We start from the raw sequence: 26815 nt of genomic DNA, 5'->3' as shown, positions 1-26815 counted from the left end.
AAGAAATACACATGTAGATCATCTCTTTATGTGGTTTTTGTAATTTTTGTGCACAGTTAATGTCCAAGACCCCTTCATGGATTACTGCCTTGTCGTGGCGAAGGGGCTTGCGTAATTCAATGAAGCTATGAGCTATGCTGTGCAGGGCACCCAAGACAGACAGGTCATAGCAGAGAGTTCTGACAAAACATGATCCACTGGAGAAGGAAATGGCAACCCACTCCAGTATCTTTGCCATGAAAACACCATGGACAGTACCAAAAGGAAAAAAGACATGATGCTGGAAGATGAGCCCCTCAGGCATCCAATATGCTACTGGGGAAGAGCAGAGGGCTAGTACTAGTAGCACCAGAAAGAATGAAGCGACTGGGCCAAGGCCGAAAGGACACTCAGCTGTGGATGTATCTGGTGGTGAAAGGAAAGTCCGATGCTGTAACGATTTTTTCTCTATAGGAACCTGGAATGTAAAATCGATGAATCAAGGAAAGCTGGACGTGGTCAAACAAGAGATGACAAGACTGAACATCAACATCTTAGGAATCAGCAAACTAAAAATGGACAGGAATGGGTGAATTTAATTCAGATAACCATCAGGTATACTACTGCGGGCAAGAATCCCTCAGAAGAAATGGAGTAGCCTTCATAGTCAATAAAAGAGTAGGAAAAGCAATACTGGTATACAATCCCCAAAATGACAGAATGATCTCAGTTCGAATCCAAGGCAAACAATTCAATATTACAGTAGTCCAAGTCTATGCCTCAACCACCGGTGCTGAAGAGGATGAAATTGACCGGTTCTATGAAGCCCTACAGCACCTTATAGAACTAACACCAAAAATGATGTCCTTATCATCATGGAGGATTGGAATGCTAAAGTAGGAAGCCAAAAGATAACCGGAATAACACACGTTTGGACTTGGAGTACAAAATGAAGCAGGGCACAGGTTGATAGAATTTTGTCAAGAGAATATTATGGTCATAGCAAACACTCTTTTCCAACAACCCAAGAGACGGCTCTAAACATGGACATCACCAGACGGGCAACACAGAAATCAGACTGACTATGTGCTCTGCAGCCAAAGATGGAGAAGCGCTATACAGTCAGTAAAAACAAGACCAGGAGCTGACTGTGGTTCAGACCAGGAGCTTCTCATTGCCAAATTTCGTCTTAAACTGAAGAAAGTAGGGAAAAACACTAGGCCACTCAGGTATGAATTAAATCATATCCCTGACGAATATACAGTAGAGGTGACAAATAGCTTTAAGGAATTAGATCTGATAGACAGAGTGCCTGAAGGACTATGGACGGAGGTTCGCAACATTGTACAAGAAGTAGCACCTAAAACCATCCCAAAGAAAAAGAAATGCAAGAAAGCAAAATGGCTGTCTGAGGAAGCTTTGCAAATAGCTGAGGACAGGAGGGAAGCAAAAGGCAAGGGAGAAGAAGAAAGATACTCCCAATTGAATGCAGAATTCCAGAGAATAGCTAGAAGAGATAAGAATGCCTTCTTAAATGAACAGTGCAAAGAAATAGAAGAAAACAATAGGGAGGACTAGAGATCTCTTCAAGAAAATTGGAGAGATGAAGGGAACGTTTCATGCAAAAATGGGCATGATAAAGGACCAAAATGGCAGGGACCTAACAGAGGCAGAAGAGATTAAGAAGAAGTGGAAAAATTACACAGAAGAACTATACAAGAATGAACTTAACGTCCCTGATAACCACGATGAGGTGATCACTGACCTCGAGCCAGACATCCTAGAATATGAAGCCTTAGGAAAGCTGAGCAACAACAAAGCTAGTGGAAGAGACAGTATTCCAGGTGAGCTATTCAAAATCTTAAAGGACGATGCAGTAAAAGTGCTACACTCAATTTGCCAGCAAATTTGGAAAACTCAACAGTGGCTACAGGATCGGAAAAGATCAGTTTACATTCCAATTCCAAAGAAAGGCAGTGCCAAAGACTGTTCAAACTATTGCACCATTGCACTCATTTCACATGCTAGTAAAGTTATGCTTAAAATCCTACAAGCTAGACTCCAGCAGTATGTGGATCGAGTACTATCAGAAGTACAGGCAGGATTTCGAAGAGACAGAGGAACTAGAGATCAAATTGCCAACATACGTTGGATCATGGAGAAAGCTAGGGAGTTCCAGAAAAACATCTACTTCTGCTTCATTGACTATGCTAAAGCCTTTGATTGTGTGGATCACAATAAACTGTGGCAAGTTCTTAAAGAGATGGGAGTACCAGACCATCTTATTTGTCTCTTGAGAAACCTATATGCGGGTCAAGAAGCAACAGTGAGAACTGGACACGGAACCACTGATTGGTTCAAAATTGGGAAAAGAGTCTGGCAAGGCTGTATATTGTCACACTGCCTGTTTAACTTATATGCAGAGCACATCATGAGAAAGGCAGGGCTAGATGAATCAAAAGTTGGAATTAAGATTGCCAGGAGAAATATCAACAACCAAAGATATGCAGATGATACCACTCTAATGGCAGAAAGTGAAGAGGAACTAAAGAGCCTCTTGTTGCAAGTGAAGAAGGAGAGTGCAAAAGTTGGGTTGAAACTAAACATTAAGAAAACCAATATCATGGCATCCAGCCCTCTCAATTCCTGGCAAATAGATAGGGAAGAAATGGAGGTAGTGACAGATTTTATTTTCCTGGGCTCCAAGATCACTGCAGACAGGGACTGCAGCCAGAAATTAAAAGACGCTTGCTCCTAGGGAGGAAAGCCATGGCAAATCTAGACAGCACACTAAAAAGCAGAGAGATCACCCTGCCAACAATAGTGCGTATAGACAAGGCTATGGTCTTCCCAGTTGCAATGTATGGCTGTGAAAGTTGGACCATAAGAAAGGCTGAGCATCAAAGAACTGAAGCCTTTGAACTATGGTGCTGGAGAAGACTCTTGCGAGTCCCTTGGACTGCAAGGCGATCAAACCGGTCAGTCCTAGAGGAGATCAACCCTGACAGCTCTTTAGAAGGCCAGATCCTGAAGTTGAAACTCAAATACTTTGGCCACCTATTGAGAAGGAAGGACTCACTGGAGAAGAGCCTAATGCTGGGAAAGGTTGAGGGCAAGAGAATGAGATGGCTGGATGGAGTCACTGAAGCAGTACGCGTGAGCCTAAATGGACTCCAAAAGATGGTAGAGGACAGGAATTCCTGGAGGAACATTGTCCATGGGGTCGTGATGGGTCGGACACGACTTCACAACTAACAACAACAACAACAATGTCCAAGATCTACCAGCTTTGGGTTAATTTGACACATTCTATTTCAGAATTCCCTTTGGTATCCGTACTCTGAATTTTTTAAGAAGATTTAGGAAGTCGCTGAAGTTCTGCTAAAGATATTCACTTCTAAGTAATCTGTCTTTTGTTAGCTTTCAGCAGACAGACTGAATATATTCAAGACAAGATTGTCTCACCAATGTTTAAGCAACTCCCTATTCTCAACCTGATACCTTCCGGATTTGCTACCCTGTCTCTCGGCAGCCTGCTTTAACTGAAGTCTAATGCATTTGGCAGATACCAGGTTGGAAGAAGATGGTCCTCTGAATTAATACATTGTTCAAAGTGCAGAATGTTCATAAGCAAGTTCTCAAACAGCAGCTGCTGAACTGGAGATAATCCATCAAGAGTTGTGTTATGAAGTCTCTGTTCTCTCTTGCTGAGCAAGACAGTTTGGCAGTTGGCCTGAGATTGTTAGACCGTATGTTCCAGACACATTATATGCTTCTGACTGATGCCTCTGACTCAGCGAAAGCTATGAATTTTGAGCCTTTTCTACTACAAATATAGCATCCTTTTATGGAAGGAAAGGAAAGGAAAGGAAAGGAAAGGAAAGGAAAGGAAAGGAAAGGAAAGGAAAGGAAAGGAAAGGAAAGGAAAGGAAAGGAAAGGAAAGGAAAGGAAAGGAAAGGAAAGGGAAAAGGGAGAACTCAGTACTATTAGTATGATCTCAGCATTTGTTATATGATCTAAATGTGCCCTGACATGAGATACTTAAAAGATATATACTAGACAGGATGCTAATTATTTATTATTTTATTTTATTTTATTTTATTGGATTTGTATACCGCCCTATTCCCGTAGGACTCAGGGCGGTTTACAGGGCAGTTAAAACCATGAATACAAAAAATTAAAAACAATTAAAACAATTAAATTAAATTCAAGCCCCAAGAGTAAATCTAAAACCCAGTTAAATTAACAACCCCACAGTCTGGACCAAACAGCTCAAAGAGCCAAGTTTTCAGGTCCCGGCGAAATGCGCAAAAGTCGGGGGCAGTCCTAAGTTCTGTGGGTAGTTGGTTCCATAGGGCAGGCGCACCCACAGAGAACGCCCTTCCCCTGGGAATAACCCACCAGCATTCATTAACCGGCGGTACCCTGAGAAGGCCCTCCCTGTGGGGGCACACAGGACGATGGGAAGATGATGCCGGCAGCAGGTGTTCCCTTAGATAGTCCAGACCCAAGCCATTTAGGGCTTTATAGGTCATTACCAGCACCTTGAATCTCACCCGGAGGGCAACCGGAAGCCAATGTAGCTCACGGAGAGGAGGTGTTACACGGGAGTATCGGGAAGCTCCTATCAAAACTCGCGCGGCTGAATTCTGCACCAGTTGAAGCCTTTAGGTGGTCCTCAAGGGCAGCCCCATGTAGAGGGCATTGCAGTAGTCTAACCGGGAGGTCACGAGCGCATGAGTGACTGTACATAGAGCATCTCAGTCCAGATAGGGACGCAACTGGCGCACCAGGCAAATCTGGGCAAAAGCCCCCCTGGTCACGGCTCCTATATGATCTTCCAAACTGAGCTGGAAAATTAGATGGAAAATATGAAAATCATAGCTTATGCTAGGCGTTGTTGACCAGGTTCTCTCCAGTTGGGGTGGCAAATGTGAATTGAGTCATGCTGGCCACATGACCACCACAGAAATGTCTTCAAATGTCTTAGCTCCCTGGGCTAAGAAACAGAGATGACATCATGACCTAGAGTCATGACCTAGGCTAAGAAACAGAGATGACATCATGACCTAGAGTCATGGACAAGGGAAACCTTTACCTTTATATGCAGCCCCCCCCCAACCAAAGAAGGCTGGCTGAAGCCATCTATAGTGATACTATATTTTGCAAAAGCTTAGGTGTTCTTGAAAACTTTGTCTTGAAAAGTTCAGATTTTCTTAGAACCACACTTGAAATTCTTTTGAAGTTTTAGTTGATATTTTCTGCTGCAATACTTCCTATTTGGATTTAGCATTGAAGGAGTGTATTCTGCAGCAACTGCAATGATTCTGACATAAACATTTATCCATAAACATTTATACAACTTGAGTCCATTCATACGGGCCACAAACACAAACCACTGGATAACAATAATACCTCCCATTCTTGGGTATCTCTTGTGTGAAGATCTAGTAAAGACCAACACCCTTCATTACTTAGGATCCCATCTACAAAGTGCTGACAGCATTAATTGCAAAGTGTGTGCTATAGTGAACAAAGCATGACTACGATGGAAAGAGATCATTGGAATGCTCTGGAATCAACACATGCCAATCTATTTAAAATCAAAGGTGTATAAAACAATGATACACCCAGTAGCTTTATATAGTGCTGTGTGTTGGCCAACCACCAAATGTTTAAGTGCTCTTATACACCCCATGTCCTATGAATAGCACCTCCACATCACTGTTTACATTGCCTTCCAGTTTAGCACCTGCGCAGAAGGCTGAAGCAAGGATGGCAAGGCACAATAAATACAGACATTAAATTTGCCCAGTTGGACCCAGATCCTGTGTTTCATTGTGAAAGACTGGCGTTCACCAATCCAAAGGGTAAACCCTGTGGGCATAACACGAGGATGATGATGATGATGATTCTTTGATATTTTTTGCTTTACTCTCCCTATGACCACTTGATCTAATATTACATGTGCTAGTGGCTAGGAAAAAAGATTAAATCCATCATTCTGCAAATAAGGAGCTGAAAATCTCTTTTAAATAAACACATTACTAGAGGTAAATTTACATTCTTGTTATTCAGGTAAGGAGCAAAATGCTTCAATTCAGCCTCCATTCACAAAAGCTTCAAGCAAACAAATCTCTCATAATAAAGGCTAATTGACAACTACAGAACACCAAATGAGGGACTGCCACAACTTAATTGTAGGTCAGTTCTCTTAAGCTTCATGCTATATTTAACACTAACCTAGCAAAGGCTGCTGTTTGCGCCAAAGGCTCTATAGCAAAGTTTTGTGTATAAAGAATACGTGAAAAATTTACCTCAACTTTCCCAACAAATAAGAAAAAGCCAGACTGTACACTTTATCACAAAAATAGGTCATGACTTTTCTAAATGGCTCCATTTAAAAACATTGTTTAGAATATAGATAAAATGTTCAATAGATTCAAAATAGTTACCTAAGAAGTAAGTTTATATTACCTGAAAAATAGGTAACTAATTTCTTATGGACAATTTAATCACCTCTGTTACACAAAATAAGTGATGAAAAAAGGATCCACTGAAATGTATACAAGCAATTTGCATTCTGATTGGGCTTTCAAAGAAAGCAAATAATAATAATAAACCTTTATTGTCAAAGTACAACATGTGTACATTGAGATTAGCTGAGCCTCCCCCCGTGCTCTCTCCCCACAACACACAGTGACAACAAACCCTCCATCCTACCACACCATGTGAACCAACTACACCACACACCGGCCTCCAAGTCAATTCTGCATAAGATTATGTCCCATTTAAAAGCCTAACAGCCCACTATATTCCTATATCTCCTACCGGATGGTAGGAGATTAAAGAGATACCGTCCAGGGTGTGAGTCATCCCTGAGAATCTTCCTCACTCTTCCAAGGCAACGAGCCCTGGCGATGTCATCCAGTGGTGTCAGGGAACAGCCCATAATGTATTGTGCTGTGCTCACTACCCTCTGTAATACTTTCCTGTCCGCGGCTGTCAGACCAGCATACAAAGTTTCCAGCTCCAAAAAGAGAGGTTTGAGGAACATGGTAAATTTAGCTTTCAAAAAGAAGAGGATCAGGTAATATAACATTCTTCCAAGCACCCTTTCCAAGGAGAACTCAGTCCTGTACTTCTCAAGGCTCAATCTTAGATTCCAGTTCGTAGCAAAAACTTCCTAGGGGTAAGAAGTATTCAACAGTTAATCAACCAATGAGCACTCATTTTCCAGAAATGCTCAAGGAGAGACAAGACAGCAATCTATCAAGATGCTTTAATTTGGATTCCTGCACCAAGCAGAGATCAGGACTCAGATGTCTAAAAGCCTTCTTAAAACTCTAAACAATCAACCTTGTTTTTTTATCTCTTTCCTGACAAAGCCAAAAGGGAGGCTGCAAAACCATTATTCTCCTAGCCAACTATTACCTCAGCAACTGCTTCATAGGGTGGGGTGTGAGAGAAGATAATGAGGGAGATAGGAGCCAATATTTATTTCCAAGTTATTGGAAGCAAAATTTACTTCAAAAAAGACTGGAAAGAGTATCTTATATTGTCTTCTTTATTTATACCTTTGTCTGGAAGCCCAAGAGGTCATGCAAAGTATTCTATTTTCCCCAAAATAACACTGAGAAATAAATTGGACTAAGAGTGTGTCTGGTCCAAAGTCACCTAGTAAGTTTCCAAGACTGGGGAGAGACTCAAAACTGTGTCTCCTCCGGGCCAGTCCAACATTTCAACTAATACCTACTAGTACCTCCTCAGGGTACCGTCAGCTAGGCAATGTCGGCTGGCGACCCCCAGAGGGAGGACCTTCTCTGTGGGAGCGCCAGTCCTATGGAATCAGCTCCCCCCTGAGCTTCGGATGGCCCAAAATCTCCAATCCTTTCGCCGCGGCCTCAAAACACTCCTATTCCACCAGGCTGACCTGGACTGACAGGCATTTTAATTATATTTACAATTTTTAATTTATTTTTAGTTTTTAATTTTAATTTATTGCACAGATGATTTTAAATTTAATTTTTATCTTAATTTCTGTACTTATTATATGTTTTGTTGTTAGCCGCCCTGAGTCCTTTGGGAGATAGGGCGGGATATAAATCCCATTAATAAATAAATAAATAAATAAATAAATAAATAAATAAATAAATAAATAAATAAATAATACACCGCATTAACAGATCTCTTTACCATTATAAATCATCCTTCCCTCAATTTATTCCATTCCAGTTTAACTGACAGCGTAATGTCTCCAGAGGATAAGTGACTAAACCTGAGTCATAACATAGTCCATGACATACATACTTGCATCAAATACTGTGACACAAATAAGAGTAGTATTTGCATTATAAAGTTACTGCATCCATGTCATCATTCTCATGTAATCTTGATTTCCTGACGTTGCCTCTACATTATGAACCCCTGGGAGCTGTAAAACCAGCATTTGGAAGGTCCCGGGCAAAGAAAGCTATCATATATTAATTATAAAAGTTACAATATTACCTATTTTGAGTACTCTGTTATATTAATGACATAAAATTCAAATCTCTGCTCCTCTTGTGTTTTATTTTATTCCCATTTTGTCTTCAGAGATTGTTGATTATGCTATTTATCTATTTTTCAAGAAATACTTTAATCACCATAATATCCATCATCACCAAAGGGATACTGTGGTGATTAAAATATCCCTATATTTTAATTATCATATTTTTATAGACATGCTTTGGATGGGGATACTGCATGACATGTTGTGCAGTTTTCAGATCTAGAGTGTATCCTATACCAAATACAAAGTACTAAAAGAAAATAATAATACCAAACACCACAAAGAACACTGATCTGGACAGTTCTTAAGGCAGCTCAAAAGTACTCTAACATACTTTGCTCTGCCTTCACTTCCACCTAAGTATTATTCTGTCTCAGCACTGAGGCTAATAATAGGATCTCTCCTGCTTCCCTGTGCTGATACGTATATTGAGCTCCTGTCATGAAAGAATCTCACATGAAAGAATCAAATTCTGCCATGAGCTGAACAGACCTAGGAAAAAAATGCCCAGGAACTAGAGGGGCACAAAGCAACTAAAGGAGGTATAGAGATCCTTAACTATATTTTCATCATAACAATGCATAGATTGCATTTATGACAAAGCTTGTTCTGGGAGAGGAAGAAAAAACACTTTCATATTGGATCAGGAAAACAATAAATAATTACTTGGGGATGAGACATAGACACTGCGATGAGGACATTATCCACAAAAAATATTACTGGAGAATCCTTTTGTCATGGTTAGGACAATATTTTGTTGTTGTTAGCTGCGAAGTCGTGTCCGACCCATCGCGACCCTATGGACAACATTCCTCCAGGCCTTCCTGTCCTCTACCATCTTCTGGAGTCCATTTAAGCTCACGCCTACTGCTTCAGTGATTCCATCCAGCCACCTCATTCTCTGTCGTCCCCTTCTTCTATTGCCCTCGATCTTCCCCAGCATTAGGCTCTTCTCCAGGGAGTCCTTCCTTCTCATTAGGTGGCCAAAGTACTTGAGTTTTAGCTTCAGGATCTGGCCTTCTAAAGAGCAGTCAGGATTGATCTCCTCTAGGACTGACCGGTTTGATCGCCTTGCAGTCCAAGGGACTCGCAGGAGTCTTCTCCAGCACCACAGTTCAAAGGCCTCAATTCTTTGGCGCTCAGCCTTTCTTATGGTCCAACTTTCAATATTTTAGATCTCCAAAAATGTCAAGAGGTATCCTCAGCCATAAGATTGCCCACTCATATAATATTCTCAACATTCTACAATCTTTCCTATACATTATTGGTAATTGGTAATGCCTTCAAGTCAACCTACACGTCCCTAATTTAGCACCATACAGATTACAGAAGCCTACCTTATTATTGATATATCAAACATATTATATTATATTTATATAATATTGCTGTGCTGTGCTATTCCGCCTCTATTATTTTTACATGGGGCAAACATATCAATACATCTTCCTCTTCCTATTTTCCCTAAAACAACCAGTCTGTGAGATGAGTTGGGGTAAGTGATGATCATCACTCATTAAGCCATTATGATATTCAATCTGAACTTTTTCAGAGAATTTTTTTTACAAAACAAACACAGCATTCTTTAGGATACTATGAAACACTATTAATATTAATATTAGTAAGCAATAGTAGTATATCATTCATACTACTGTATATCACTCATGCTACTATAATCTGAAAACTATTTAAATAAGTGTTGTAACAACAATTTACTTAGTCTGTGAATGCAAACAAAATGAGTGGTGTGAAAAAAACCAAGCAATCTGAACAAATATCTCTGCACATGGGAGAACAGAGCTGTGCAATAATATCTTCTGTAGGAGAAATATATAAGCTCCAGTGGGCATTTATTTAACAAACTTGGCATTCTGACAAATATACGGTAAATAGTAAAGCAAAAACTGCTTCTACAGTCAGCTAATAATAGCATATTTGTATTTTTCAGCCTCTCATTGCAGAAAATAATATAAGAATACTTTGATGTTTTTGCAGGAAAAAAACCCCTTGGATGAGGTTGCTGAATCTTGCAATCTTCAATACAATATTAAGGGTAGCCCAAAAGAGAATATGCAACAATTCAGGACTCAGGAAAAAATACTAATCCTAGATCTCACATCTTAGCTAACCTTCCAATCATCCTGCAAAATAGATCAGTATTAGTAGCTTGCCTAAAGCCTGCTAGAGACTTACTCAGGGAAGTCCCGTGGTGGCACAGTGGTTAGAATGAAGTATTGCAGGCTAATTCTGCTGACTGCCAGCCGATCAATTCTCACCGACTCAAGGTTGACTCAGCTTTCCATCCAAGATCAATAAAATGAGGACGCAGATTGTTGGAGGCAATCTGTAACCCGCTTAGACAGGGCTGTAAAGCACTGTGAAACGGTATATAAATCTAAGTGCTATTGCTATTACTACCATACTGTAGACAGTAAGTCTCTAGTTCAAAGTTTCTTTGCAGCTAAACCTTCTCTTATATTGCCAAAAATTACAGGAAAGGCTCTGTTACATCTATACAGCTGAAAAGCTAGCTAAGCTTTCCCAATGGAACATAATGTGGGACATACTATACACACAAAAAATTAAGAAATGACGCAAATACCATGAATTGGGTGACCAAGAGAAAAGGTCCTACTGAATGTCTGCATTGATTCAGAGGTTCAGTTTTCAAATAAGCATACTCAGAGGTGGGCTGTTACTCAGCTGAAATCTACACTTGGAGGTAGATCCAACTGTAGATCAGGCTGCTAGATACGCAAGCCAGACTATAAACATAAAGCTAATGCCAAACTCAGCAAATATGTAAAAAAAATCACAAGGCTTGACATCCCTTTAGTCTCTGGCATGATTCATGCCATTTCTTTATTTTAAACTGCACGTTACAATTGAAATGCCAAGCCTGATGGCTAAGTAATAACCAAAAAGGCTAGGCTAAAGAAATAATGTGCAAATCCACGAAAAACTGGAAGCATGTCAAATATAAAAATTTCTCAGAGTAATAAAAACAACAGTAATGTTAGTTCAAAGATCTACCCTCGGGTGGCAATTCTGTCTCCATGAAGTGAAACACCATTTAATATAACAGCTTTAAAACAAATACAATTTTTATATCCCTATTTTTACCACTTTATCCAGATTCATTTGGAATAAATCAAATTTATTTATGAGAAATTTCAAATTGGCAGAATAACCTGACAAGAATGTTCGTCAGCTATCATGGCTGTTTTTTTATCCAAGAGCAATACCTATGTACTGTAGATTGGAGTCAATATAACATAAGTAAATAAATTACATCTCAGCAATAACAGGGTCGTATCGATGGGTCTATGATGCAACTTTTGACCTACCAGACCAAATATAGCATTTCTGCTACTTAATATAATTGGATTGTTATTTGACAAACTTCAACTTTAAATGTCAAACAGGCATCAAAATAGGATGAGGTACCACATGTCCATGGCTAGTGGGCTACGATCAACTTGTATAATTGAGCTTATTAGTGTCAGCTCGACTGTCATGATTGGAAAATTGCCTGAGGCAATAATGCAAGCTACTGGCAATAGAAGTGTGAATCTTTAGTTTTGCTTAAATCACAGATATGTAGTGAGAGCTTCATCTCAAAGTGTATTTTTTCTGTTTGCTTTAAACCAGTGGAGATATTATTAGTTACAAAATAATATACATGAGTAAGTTATTGTAATGTAAAGTTCTTCAGTGAATTTCACCCAATATATATTTTGTTTACATAACTAAATCTTGGGTTTGCTCAGATACAAAGATAGCTTATTAGTACATGAAATTAAGCTGATTGTCCATATTGTTGTCATACAGAGGGTGGAACTGAAGTAGATAGAATCAAGGCAGTGATGGGATTCAAATACGTGAACAACAGGTTCTCTGTGTGGATGCTGCTTCCGGAAGTCCATTCTGGGCCTGGGCAACAAAAAAATTAGCTACTGGTTCTGCCAAAGTGATGCAAACTGGCTGAATCCCACCACTAAATCAAGGAGACTCACCACATCCAAGGCACATTTGTGAAAATCAGCCCTCTGTGCATTTTATTCTCACTGTAAATTAACTTGGTATTAGTCATATCCTTTGGTCTTACACAGTTGCTTTTTCTTTATTAAATAGCTAACAAAGGAGTGAGAACAATGTAGCTTAAGCAGAGCAATAAACCTTGCTTTTCCATTGTCTTCCTTAGAATTGCATTCCTGAATAAATTTTTGGTTTAAAAAATGGAGGTATGAACCACCAAACCACCTGACAAACATAACTGAGGCTGAAATAACTACTGCAACTGTTATATTAATCAGAAGCTCATTTCCATTGAAACATCTGTGAGTCCTCACCTATTTTAATGGGAACAAATTCCCATTAATTATGTAATCTTATATCCGTTTACTCTGGCCAGGTTCATTGAGTTCAGCATGAAGTAGCTTTAATAGTAACTTAGTAAAATGGGGATAATGATCTATGGATATAGTTATTCCCAAAAAAGGGAGTATTGGTAATAGTATTTCTTGAAGAAACATTACAATATTTTGAAGAGTGCAAAGTGGGTCCAACTTATATAATTCAAACACAAGTTTAAGAAATTATAGCAAAGCTACCAAAGTACATTTACCTTTGGTCTAAAGCTACTTGCACTGGGCTGTTTGTGCATTAATGGGTTTTTTTTAAAAAAATACCAGCCTTATATATGTTTTGTTCTTTTTACATATTTACGAGTAATATGAATGTATAAGGTTTTTATGTATTTCTTAATAGCTCACATAAAGCAAACTAAGAACCGGACAAAAATAGTTCTCATTGCTTGTTGGAAATAGGTCCCTGAAGGTTTAACTCTGTGCATATGATTTTCCCTTAAGAAAATGCTTGGCACTTAAAGATAGTTACATTCTTTTTATATTGTTCCTCAACTAATACAGAATTAAAAACAACAAGCAACTACTTTTCTTTTTCCATTCAATCATGTCCAACTCTTGGAGTCCCTACAGGTTTCTTGCCAAGGTTTTTCGGAAGTGGTTTGCCATTGCCTCCATCCCAGGGCTGAGAGAAAGTGTCTAGCCCAAGATCACCCAACTGGCTTTGTATCTAAGGCAGACTAGAATTCACAGTCTCCTAATTTCTAGCCTGATGCCTTAAGTGCTACAGTTAGTCCTCAGCTTATGACCAAAAGTGGGACCAGAACTTCCCTTGCTAAGCTAGATGGTTGTTAAGTGACTTGTGACCAATTTTACAATTTTTTTGCCATGGCTATTAAGTGAACCACACAATTGTTAAGTAAAACATGCAATCATAAAGTGAATCCAGCTTCCTTCATAAACTCGTAAGCCAGCTGGGCAAGTCACATGACCCTGGGATGCTATAATCATCATAAATCCATGCCAGTTAACAAGAGCCTAAATTTTAATCATGTGACTGCAAGGACTGTGATGACTGTTTAAGTGTGAGAACCAGTCATAGCTCCCTTTTTTCAGCACTGTCATACCTTAGAACAGTTGCTAAATGAATTGTTGTAAGCATTGGACCAGGTATACACCAAACTGGATCTCTATTACATATTAAATGATTAAGCTGTTTTTGTTTAAGAGGTCTGCAAATTATGCTTTACTGTGAACAAGAATTATGTTGTCTTTGGAAAACTGTTGATACATGGGAGGTCTTAGAATAAATTATTGGGGCAGCAGATCACCAAACTCTCCTTTGCTTTGTGAACAGACATTAAGGTCAACAAAACAAAATACTGTTCACAGAATAATACCCTGAAGTCACTCTACAGTCCCAGTTACAACAGGAAGTCATGTCACAGCACTTCATGTGTTGAACTGAACCCAAATTGCTCACTCAACTAAGATGAGAGACAAACATAAAAAAGGGGATTTGTATTACTTTTACAGAAGTGGTGTCTCCTGAGGGCCTAAATGCAATCTCTCCATCTTCAAAGAACAGCATAGCTTAAAAGAAATAGTGATGTTCAGTAAGATGACAAGGGTGCTTTTGAATAACAGGCCAAGTCCCCTTTTATATCCTCTATAACAGAAATAATTATTTATCCTAAGTAGAACTTTGGAAATGGTGTCTGGAAAAAGTTAAATAATTTATCATGGCAATGTTACCCTGTGGTGAGATCGGTGGCCAATAAATTTAATAAATAAAATAAAATAAAAAATAACATAAAATAGTTTAAGAATAATTGAATGAAGAACTAAAAATTCAGTATGCTATACATAATTGTCCAACAATTATCAGCATGTGACTTTTTTCTTGGGGTAAGCTCTCATAAAGAAATAGAAAATTGCAAGGAATCCTATTTATGCTATTTATTTATATGTTTATATTCAATCCTTCCTCTATTTGGAGCAAATAATTATTCAGACTCATTACCATTAATTTCCTGGTATTCTCCATGGCTTGCTGCCAATATACAAATCAACTTACAATCACAATAATAATCATAATTATTATAGGTGAAAGGCTCTTATTAATCCTTCTAAAGACCACCAAAGCATTTCATCTTTAGGAAGAAGAAACAGAGTTGAAATTGCCCTGGTTCAAATCCCTACTTGAGACTTAAAGCATCCTTATATTATTCTGTTCAAAAAAGGCGGCTTGTATATCTTACCATACTCAATGGTTTTGTTCAGTTATGGTACTTCATATTCCAGGATATCTCATATCTTTACTTAACAATACAATATATGATACTGCACTTCCCCCCTTTAAATGAGTTGCTCCAAGCAGTTAGCAAAACAAAAGAGCAAACATACAATAAAACAGTAATTCTTTTATAAAATTACACCCCCGCCCCATAAAATAGCCTGACAGGACTACTGAAAGAAGCGGAGTTATTGACAAATAGGATAAGCCTCTCTAGAATCAAACATTCATTTAATTATAAAGTTGTTTAGATGGTGGCAGAAGACAGATTCCAAAGAAAATATTTAGATAAAAGCTTCCACAGAACATTTCTTGTGATTTTCTATTTATTTTGCCTCCAAAGGCAAGGGTACATATTTTCTCCCAAACACTAGCTCTAATGACCCCATAATAGCTGGCCAGCTTTTCCTGATCAATGACATTATTAGGAGCCTCTAACCCCCCCCAAATTTTTTCCTCTAAAAAAATCTTAATATTTCTACAAATCTCAGGACTGCTTCAAGCCTTTCTAATATCTCAATGTTGGGTTTGGCCAGTGTCATTTTGGATACATATAAACGGCATTCCACTTATTAGTATAAGAAATAAATTCCATCTGGCTCTTTGAAATATTTCAGCAGAACTTAAAAGGAATTCTTTTCAAAGCTTCTACCTATTTGACAATCTAAGCAAAAATTCAAATTAATTTTGAATGTACAATATTAAGTAAAATCTACAAATGAAATCTGCAGCTGCCAGTGGAGCTTAGGACTGCCCCCGACCTCCGTTCATTCCGCCAGGACCTGAAGACCTGGCTCTTCGAGCTCTCTGGCCCAGGCTGAGAATTTTAATTTTAGTTTTAATTTTAATTTCAACTGGGGTTTTACTTATTCAGGGACGAATATAATTTTTTAAATTTGTTTTTAACTTTTGTATTTTTGTTTTTAATCACCCTGTAAAACCACCCTGAGTCCTTCGGGAAAGGGCGGTATATAAATGTAATAAAATAAATAAAATAAATAAATATGCAGCAAGAGTGGAGACAGGGCCAACTCAAACCATGGTGCTCCCCCCACCAATAGACCCCAACAAGAAGTTAACCAGAGCGATAGCTGAACTTTACTTCAAAGTGACTATAGGACATATAACAAGAACGCACGTAGCTCTGCTTTCCACCACTCTAAAATCTGCTGCCTGAGGCACCTGCCTCATTTTGTCTATGGAGTCTCCAATGCTTTCTGAGCTTGGTTATTTGCTTGCAGACGTTTCATTACCCAACTGGAACTGCAACTACAACCATACAACCCTCAGAGAGCATCAAGGAGTTCACAGTTTAACCCTGAGCTACCTATAGGTAGTCCTTGACTTACAATCATAGTTCAAAAATCCATTGTTTAAAAATTTGAAGTTACAATAGTGCTGAAACAAGTGACTTACCACTTGTCCTCAAAGTTACAACTGTCACACCATCCCTATGGATACATGATCACAATTCACTAGCACTGATCATAATTTGCTATCTTCCCAACCAGCTTCTGACAAGCAAAGTCAACTAGGAAGCCAGCAGCAGAGCTTGTAAACTATGATCATGTGATGTCTCTCTTAATGACCATGGTGATTCACTTAATGACTGCAGCAACAAAGGTTATAAAATAGAGTGCAGTCACATGATGCTTCACTTAATGACCACATCACTTAACAATGAATTTTCCAGTCCCAATTGTGGTCATAAGCTGAGGACTATCTGAATATTCTCTTCTATTGGAATCACTTTGTCTAATATCAGGGCCACCCATAGGCGGAATCACAAATTCTCTATGGATCTTTTTCCTCCCTCTCTTCCTCCCAGAGAGACAATCATTTTGCCTTTTTAAAAAGCAAAACAACAATGAAAGCATTTTTTAAAAAATCTAACTGCAGTATAAAATCCAGAGAATTTTCAGAGGAATTCAATTGGGAATGAAAGGGCATGCATTTCTAGTCACAAACTGTAATAAATTAAAATTGCACTCATAAACTTTCATTTTACTGGGTTAACAAGCATCCCAATCTTTATTAGATTAACTCCCATAATTCCTTAGTTTTTTATTTGATTATGGGTATTGATTCAACAATAAAATATTGTAGGTTTGGCACACTGCAAAGACCATAGTTTAGCACTTAGTTTCTCATATGTAGGAACTGTCAGAGGAGGGAGAATAGAACAGAATAGAAATTGTTGTATTAATCTTGATGAAACATCAATTTAGCTGGAAATATTGGAATTACATCTCCCAGCATAGCTGATGGGCACCAGGTTGGCAAAGACTGAGCTCTGTCATCACAGTGTATAGCTGTGGCTGATGAAATCATATCCTCATAATTGCCTGCAAGAACAATTCTGCAGCTGGAACAAACACTCTGTGGTGGCAACGTGGATGTTTTCAAGACATCCAAATATAGTTGAAGGAGAAGATGCCAAGTACTTTACCACAGTTCTGCCACCACAATTGATGGCTTTCCGTATTTACTGTAATCCTGATACAATTTTCTTTGCAACACATGCTCCCTCATTTAACATACCACAATGTCTGTAATTCCTTATTTCTCTTGTAACTGCAGCCAAAAAAACAACTCTCCTTCTGTTTTGCTATTTAAAAAAAATAAAGAATAACAGTGGACTAGAACTTGCCTTTCCAAAGAAATGGAAACAAAACAAAGCAGAAAGAAATAACTAGCTGTCAAAAAATACAACTTTTTGGTTTAGTATATCAAAGAATTTTGTTCATATATTTGAAAATAAGAATCGATATCACAGCTGTAGCATTACTGAGTCAAGACTATATGCTTCCAGCCACACAGAAGAAATCTATATGAAATTATGCAGTCAATAGCAAGTGATAAAATAGAAATTGTTCAGAATTGTGAGGATTTTTTTACGTTTAATTCAGAAAGACCCTGAGAAAGCTGAACAGAAATACAGTCAGTAAAACACTCCTCCTGATATTCCCTTGAACTATAGTCCCCAATGACTCACAGAGACTTCAAAGCAAATATACATAAATATTTGCCAAATGTGATTCAGCATTATCTGAATAGGTACCTCATGTCTCGGACAATAACCAGCTTGCTGCTTCAGGGTGATGCAACTTGTAGTTAAGATCACATGGAAGAGACCAGAAGGGGGAATGTCCTTCTGTTTATCAAAAAAAAAAAATCCCAAAGGGCATTTCCACTCTTTCATTCAGAGTTTGAATACAACCAGATTTCACCTTAAAACTTTGAGAACAGTGCTACAGAACAGAGATGTCCAACCTTGGCAACTTCAATTTTCAGAATTCCTAACAATGGGAGAATGGATGGCTTACATCACGGGTGTCAAACTCGCTACGTCATATGACACGTTGCGGCATATCGCGACTCTTTTTGCATTGCTGGCAATGGGGTGGGCGTGGCTTCGGCACTCTGGCTTACATGCTCTTTCTCAGATAAAATGACTTAAGTAAAAGGACCGTATTTGCTTCAATTTCAGATACACCACACCTGAAGCCACAAGACATAGGCTCATCATTGATACTGTGAAGCTGAACTACTTTGAAGCTAATTTTGAAACAACACAAACTGCCATAAAGAAGAGCCAAAATTCTCAGGAACTTAAGAGGATTGGCCCAGAATATTCTAATTTCTCTTTAACTCATCTATTCCTTTGCATTTTCTTCAGTTCAGTTTAGCAAGGAACAGGCTCTTTGCACTCATCCTACACACTTGAATGAATTCGTGTTTAATGTAACAATATGGATCAAACCCATAATTTTTAATCACCTTAACTTTTATCGGTTTTATCATGATGGAGATTCGTACTGTATTGTTCTATTCAAACAAAAAATGAATCAAGTCAGCCAACCAGAACTTAATGCAACACACACACACACAAACATATGCACACCACACCTTACCTCTCTGATGGATCCTGGGCACCACTTATTCAAGCCCTTGAAATTTTTCAAGTAACGCAGTGTGCTATAAGTTGAATTATCTTTGAAAAATGATTCCTAATTCCAGTTGGATCATCTCAGAGCTGCTAACATTTTTAGTGGGATGGATTAAAGCAATCATATTTCAGTGTGTTAGCAGATACACAGGCAACCAGTCTGCTTCTAGGAAAAACCTGAATTTCACCACATCATATTGGAGATGTGGATCTAAAGATAGTTTTCTGCTCTGTTTACCTGTCCATATAATAGAACATCCACAGAAGGATGTTCCTCTTCTTTGCTTTACACAATTGATTTCACAAGTGAAATTAAATAGGGAATTATCAGACAAAAGGCTTTCTCAGCTGCATGGTCAATTATGGAGCAAGGTCCCCTACAAAACTCACATGGAATTCTCACTACTATTGGTTCAACATCAGGTAACTTCAATCCAGTTCAATGTATCTGTTATCCACGGTTCTGTTTCTATATATGTATTATTTTTAAAGGCTTAGTTTTAAATGCAGCATTAAATCTTAATCATGCAAAATTATGATGATCAGTTTTTCTATTACATCAACAAAGACCCAGTTCATTATATATCTCATCAATCCTGGTCTGTAAATCTAGGATAGTTGATAGTGTCTTTCCATCATAAAACTTTTTTTTTGCTATCCTTCATGTTCAATAGATCTACAACTTTTTATATAATTTATATCCCAATTTGGGATAAACAATTCAAATCACTTTCACATCTATAAACTAGATCACTGTTCAAAAAAATGTACAGATATTAATCCAAAACAGGGCCAGAGCAGATATGTACTATTTCGTTTATCATTTTTCACTTTCAACATGATGAAATTGACAAGTATCTTTTCCAATGCTCAATTTTTCACAATTAAGACTGAAAGTCTTCTAATATATTCCACTTATTTGTTTATTTAAAAAAACCCAGTAGCTGAAACACTCTAGGCAGTTTACAATAAAACACTCTAAAATATAATGTAAGAACATTCAATATATAAAATGAAATATTTTTCATATGAAACATATTTCTTATAAAATGAAATATTCATATAAAATGAAAAATGAAATACTTGATATGTTTATATGAAATAAATATTTGACAAATTAGACTAGAACGAACATCTTAAACTAGAAAAATGTGGGATAGACAGCATCACCGCCAGATGGGTTTGTAACTGGCTGACAAACCATATTCAATCGGTAGTCCTTAATAATACTACATCTACATGGAAGGAAGGAAGCAGTGGGGCTCCACAAAGTTCTTTCTTAGGCCCAGTACTCTTCAATAACTTCATGACTGTTGTGCTGGGTTTGCCACCAGCCATATTGTGAAGTTCGCAGATGATACAACCGTAGTGGGCCTTATTCATGATGACAATGTGGAAGCTTACCGCAAGGAGGTTGAGGGGTTGGTAAACTGGAAAAAACAGCCTAGTTTTAAAAACCGGAAAAAACACAAGATATCATTGTCGATTTCAGAAAAGGCAGTCACTTCTCTGTTCATTAATGATTCATCTGTGGAGATGGTTACCAGCATAAAATTCCTGGGTGTGCAGCTAACATGTAGGCTGGCTTGGTCGCTCAACAGTGAGAAACTGGTGAAGCGGGCACAGCAGTACCTGCACTTTCTGCGTCGCATGAGAAAAGCTCATCTTCCTTCCCCTGTCCTGACCACTATCTACAGGGGGACCAATTAAGAGCATCCTGTCATACAGCATCACAGTCTGGTTTGGAACCATCATTGCTTCAGACAGGAAGGTGGTGCAGAGAGTGGTGAGGATGGCCGAAAAGTTCATTGGCAGTTCCCTCCCTCCCATCCAGGACATAGGATAGCACAGAAACTTGTTTGAACAGTGTTCGTAAGATTATCTGGGACACATCCTTTTCACAACCTGTTTTCCTTGTTACCTTCTGGGAGGAGGGGGCTTCGTGGTATCCGTAGCAGAACATCCAGATTCAGACATAGCTTCATTCCATACAGCATTACCCTTGTGAACTCTCAGGCTTCCTCCTTCCATTATATAATCAAGATGGACAGTATTTAATATTTTACTGTTATGTATATGTAGGGGTGTGGGTCTATATACATATGTTGTATATAGTATGTTTTAGGTGTGTGTCATGTATGTGTTTCATTTTGAGAGTGGGCAACTAAATTTCATTTTTGATGTGTGCTTTTGTCCCCACAGTAAAAAATGACAATAAAGATTATCTTATCTTATCTTATCTTATCTTATCTTATCTTATCTTATCTTATCATCTTATCTTATCTTAAATGACTTAGATGAGGCAATACAGTAGAAGGGGAACTCATCAAATTTGCAGATGACATTAAGTTGACAAAAAGGCAAGCTCAGGATCCAAAAGGATCTTGACAGATTTGAACAAAGTGCCTTATCCAACAACCATGAAATTTAATGTGAAGAAAAGCAAGGTTTTATACATAGGCAGGAAAAACCAAAAGTACCAGATTAGGTGAAACCTGGCTCAAAAACAGTAACTGTGACATGGACCTTGGAGTCCTAGCTGATGATCACTTAAACATGAGTCAGCAGTGTGCAGCAGCAGCCACAGCTAATACAATCCATGGTTGTATAAACAGGGGCATAGAATCAAAATCACATGAAGTATTAGTACCATTTTATAAAGCCTTAGTAAGACCACATCTGGAATACTGCATCCTGTTTAGTTACCACATTACAAAAAAAGATGTTGATACTTTGAAGAAAAAAAAAGTGCAAAGAAGAGCAACTAAAATGATTAAGGGCCTGGAGACAAAAATATATAAAGAATGGTTGCAGGAATTGGGTATGGCCAGTCTAGACTAAAGAAGAACTAGGGGGGACATGATAGCAGTATTTCAGTATTTGAGGGGCTGCCACAAACAAGAGTGGGTCAACCTATTCTCCAAAGCACCAGAAGGCAAGACAAGAAACAATGGATGGATACTAATCAAGGAGAGAAGCAACTTAGAATTAAGGAGAAACTTCCTAACAGTGAGGACAATTAACCAATGGAATAGGTTGCCTTCAGAAATTGTAGGTGCTTCATCACTGGAGGTTTAAAAAAAAAGACTGGACAACTACCTATCTGAAATGATATAGGGTCTCCTGCTTGAGGAGGGGGTTGGACTGGAAGCCGTCCAAGGTCCTTCCAGCTCTATACTGATTGACTGATAAAAACACCATATGAACTAAACAGCAGCATGGCAGTCCTTCAAAAATCCATTAATTTAACTTAATCAAGTTAAAATCAATTTAAAAACCAGGAATAATCTAATAATCTTCATCTGGTAATAAAATAATGCCAATGTAGGTGCCAGTTGACCCTCTCTAGGGAGAAAAGTCCAAAAATGAGATAATACCAAAGTAAAATCTCCCTCTTTAGGAAGGCCCACCTCACCTCCTTTGATGAAGAGACCTGGAGGAGCTAATTAGATGATCTTATAGTCCAGGTAGGTACATATGGGAGAAGGTGCACCTTCAGGTAACCTGGTCCTAAGTCAAAAAAAATATATGCAGCTCATTAAGTTTACTCAGAGATACATATCTGAGGTAAGTAGAGGACCATATAACTTCTATGTAAGCACAATTAATTCTCTCCACATTCAATCCAACTCCCAGTCACCACAAGACTTGTGTTATATAAAATATTTAAAGATTTGGCTACCAGTTATAGTAACTCATTACAGCAAACTGAATATCTAAAACCAGCTTGAAAAAAATATTTGACAATAAATAAAAATTACTAAAGTAATTTTAACGTGTAAAAAAAGAGGTTGTCTGCAATGATGATATTTTAAGCTATGCAAAGGAATTCTCATTATTTCTTTGTGTGTGGGGGGGTATCAACAATCAAACTATGAAAGAACAGAGAAGGTAAAATTAAGGCCACTTCAAAACACAGAGAAGGAAAAGGGAAATCTGAAGCATTCTCAGATTTCAGCTGGGCTTTCACTCTTGCTATTCAACAATGATGCCTGCATTACAAATGGAGAATCACAAATGCATTCTTCTCCAGAGAGTGAAATTCAGTATCTATTGCAAATTTCTCAGATTCAGCATAAGATGAACTACATCTAACCTTGAACAAGGGGAAAGGAAGAGCTAGAAGAATAATGCTACAGTATTTTGATTATTCCACAAATATACTGGGATAAAGGCATGTTCAAGAGCTGCAGCTAAACTCATATTCTCAAGCACTTTAACAGCAGATATCATCAGGAATTTTATCCATCAAAGAGACTTTCTCTCCAACAACTTCTCCACAAAAGAATTTGGGCAATGGAAGACAGAGTTTCCTCTACAATAGGTTCAGGGGGTTTTTTGAGCCACAACTTTACCCATCCCTGCCAGAAAATAAACCTTTTCACAAAGTCCATAGAATATTTGAAAAGACATGCAAAATCATGATGTCCTTTTCCCCACTACAATAATATACACTGGGTATGCACAAGATGAAACCTACTGGTTTTGAAAATGAGCCAACTGCAAATGTAAACCCTAATTATTTTAAAAATATTATTTCCCAGAAATCATGACATATGGTTGAGCATTCTCATAAGCCCTGATTTATAAGATGCTTATTCATCTTCCTTTTTCCCTGGGGGAGGAGGGGGGAGGAGGGAAACAACTGCACCCACCTCTTCCCATCATAATCCAAAATTCCCTTTGGATCAATCAAACACAACTCAGTGATGCCAGACTGGATTTGCAAACAGATCCAAAACCGTCACATTCAGAATCACCATGGTATCATGTTCTCCTAGAGTCCTCCATTGAATTCAACAGACTGAAGTAATGAAGGAGAGGTTTGAATGAAAAATACGCTAGACAGTTTAACTGGAGTGTTAAATCACCACTCTAACACTCACACGCGCGCCCCCCCCTTTCAAAGGATTGTTTTTATGGTCCTGTCTTTCGATGTTTTTCCGTCTTATCCCACCCATCTCTTTCCATCTGCAATTTTCGGACAGCTTTTTGTCTAAATAAGAAACGTATCCCAAGAGTTATCGATAAGTCTTCACAGAGAACTAAGGCCCCTCGAGTTCAGAAGTCTGCTCCCCCCCACCAAAAAATAAATAAATCCCAGGAGGGGGAAAAAACATTTTCTACCCGTCAAATAAAAATATAATGGCTCTCTCCTCCTCTTCCCTTCCCCCCGTTTCACATACCATTAAGCAGAGCCGAAAACCCCGTGCCCCTCCTGTTTAAAAAGTTTTGATCTTTGCAAATGACCTTAGCAAAACTTCTGCGCAGCAGATGTGGGAACAGCGGGGGCGTCTCATCCTTCCTCCCGCTCCGGATTGATTCCCCGTCCCGCCGCCCCTCTTTCTCCAGTTTGAGGCCGAAGCCAGTTTCTGAACCAAGAAAGGGGAGTATATATAGTGTATATACTCCAAGAAAGGGAGTATATATAATTCTTCCAAGGCGCCCCAGGATCGAGCTAAATTGCCGGTTAATGCAGAACGGAGAAGACGGGAAAAGTTCCCCAAGAGTTAGAGCAGGAAAGGCGAGGCAACCACTGACCGAGGGGATGGAAATCGTCCGAATCCACACAAGCGCTCCACGCAACTGCCTCTCGCCCCGCTTCACCCTCCCCACATGAAATTAAAACAACCTCTTACCGCCTCGCCCGAGACGCAGGCCGTTAAGGCGACGGCGAGCACCATCCACACGTTCCACATTATTCCTGCGTTTGTGCAGCTCTCGCTGCGGCCCGCGACGAAAGCAGAGGCGAGAGAGGGCGCCCCGCAGATCCCCAACGGAGCGATCTGCCACCCCGGGCAGCGCTGCTGACTACGATCCGGCCGGAGCGACGGCCCTCCCTCGCTGGCTCCCCCCTGGCTCTCCTGCCTCCTCTCGGCTCCTTTCACCCGCCGCTCCTCACTTGTCGGCGCGCTTCAGGGCGGAGTTGGCCGGCTGGCGGGGAGCGGAGGAGGTGGGTGGGTGGGTGGATGGATGGGGAGGTGGGTGGGCTGCTATCCGCCGGTCCGCGGGCCTCCGAGCTCGCCTGCCAGGCTCGCCTGCCGCCCCTCCGCCGCTCTCGAAGCTGCGGGCGCAAAGAACAAAGTTTGCAGTCGGGGCAGCAGCGGAGCAGGCGACGCGCGAGCGCCCGAGTGTTTTTTTCCTCTCTCCCCCTGCAGGATGGGGAGGAAAAGGCGAGCCGAACCAGGCGAGCCGGTCCGCAACTGCTTCCACTTCGCCTGGCCTCGCTTTTCTTTCGCCGTCTGCGAGGAAGCGACTCCTAGTTAAAGCCTGGCGAAATTCCTGCAGGATTACACCACAGATTGGCAGGTCCTTCAGCCACTGGGAGGGCGCTCGCCGCGGCAGCCCGGGCTCGGTTTGGCCTCTTGCGAAGCCCGGCTAATCCCTCCCCGGGACCGCTACCCACCTCTCCTCCTCTGCTTCTTCGCCTCCTGCTTGCGCGCCTCGGCCGCCCGGCCTCCCCCGCTCCCTCGCGCCTGCTCCGCCTGCTCCGCGTTGGGTGCCCCGGGAAAGCGCTCCGCCGGCGGGCCTGGCAGCGAGCGGGTCGCGCTGCCCGTTTGGATCGAGCGACGCTCCCCCGACATCGGCCCCGGCGCTTCGCCTTCTGCCTGCGAGAAAGGCAGAGTTTGAGACAGAGAGGCCGCCAGATACTTGCAGAGGTGCGACTTAAAGTGGCCCTTTGCTGGTATTTGCTAATGAAAGAACGTCCAACTGAACCAACGTGTTGGCTTGCTTGGACTATTTAAATGTCCTATGCAGAGGCATCTGCATGATTCAAACTGCCCTCCTAGGGGCATACATGCTCTGAAAAAGCACTTTTCCGTTTTCCAGAATCCATGTAGTCTCTCTCTCTCTCTCTCTCTCTCTCTCTCTCTCTCTCTGTGTGTGTGTGTGTGTGTGTGTGTCTTCAAGTCAAGTCTCTTCAAGAACTCACAGTCTCCCAGTTTCTATCCTGATGCCTTAATCATTGCACCAAACAGGTAATGACTCCATTCCCTGACCACAGACCATCTCTGCTAGGTAGCTAAGGAACTGCTTGACTACTGCAAACATGTAGTCTCTCTCTCTCTCTCTCTCTCTCTCTCTCTCTCTCTCTCTCTCTCTCTCTCTCTCTTTCTCTCTCTGTGTGTGTGTGTGTGTGTGTGTGTGTGTGTGTTCAAGTCAAGTCTCTGCAGTGTCCTTGGTAATATTTTTGAGAAGTGCCTTGCCATTGCTTCTTTCCTAGGACTGAGAGACAATGACTGGCCCAAGCTCAGCCAGCTGACTTTGCCTAAGGCAAGACTAGAACTCACAGTCTCCCAGTTTCTATCCTGATGCCTTAATCATTGCACCAAACAGGTAATGACTCCGTTCCCTGACCACAGACCATCTCTGCTAGGTAGGTAAGGAACTGCTTGACTACTGCAAACATTTTTCTGAGCATATGGCCTTTTTTCTTGTGGTATTTCAGCCATGATGGGGTAAGTGTATAAGCCTGAATACCTCTCAGTATCAGTTTGCTGGAGCAAAAACAAGCTGGCTGTGCTATTGTCGTCATTTCCTACTGAATGCATTGGGTACACCTGCGGCCGGCGTCAACTTCCCTCCGTCCAGTGCGCTCCCACAGAGACGGCCTCCTCAGGGTGCCTCCGATCAAAGAATGTTGATTGGTGGCCCCTAGGGGGAGGGCGTTCTC

The 26815-nt window shown here is 40.0% G+C and overlaps 1 protein-coding gene across 2 annotated transcripts in view; it reads right to left on the bottom strand.

The window, feature by feature from the left end:
- The window catches only part of SDC2 (syndecan 2), a 72338-nt gene extending 46972 nt beyond the window's left edge, over positions 1-25366 (bottom strand). For both annotated transcript variants that reach the window (XM_083359554.1, XM_083359555.1), the window contains exon 1: positions 24780-25366. In XM_083359554.1, the coding sequence (XP_083215680.1) occupies positions 24780-24839 (60 nt within the window). In that variant the 5' untranslated portion in view covers positions 24840-25366. The remainder of the gene's footprint in view (positions 1-24779) is intronic.
- Positions 25367-26815: the final 1449 nt, after the last annotated feature.

Source organism: Vipera ursinii (genome assembly GCF_947247035.1).
Source record: "Vipera ursinii genome assembly, chromosome: 3".
Lineage (NCBI taxonomy): Eukaryota > Metazoa > Chordata > Lepidosauria > Squamata > Viperidae > Vipera > Vipera ursinii.
Note: the sequence above shows the minus strand (reverse complement) of the source record. Positions and strands in the feature narration are given on the sequence as shown.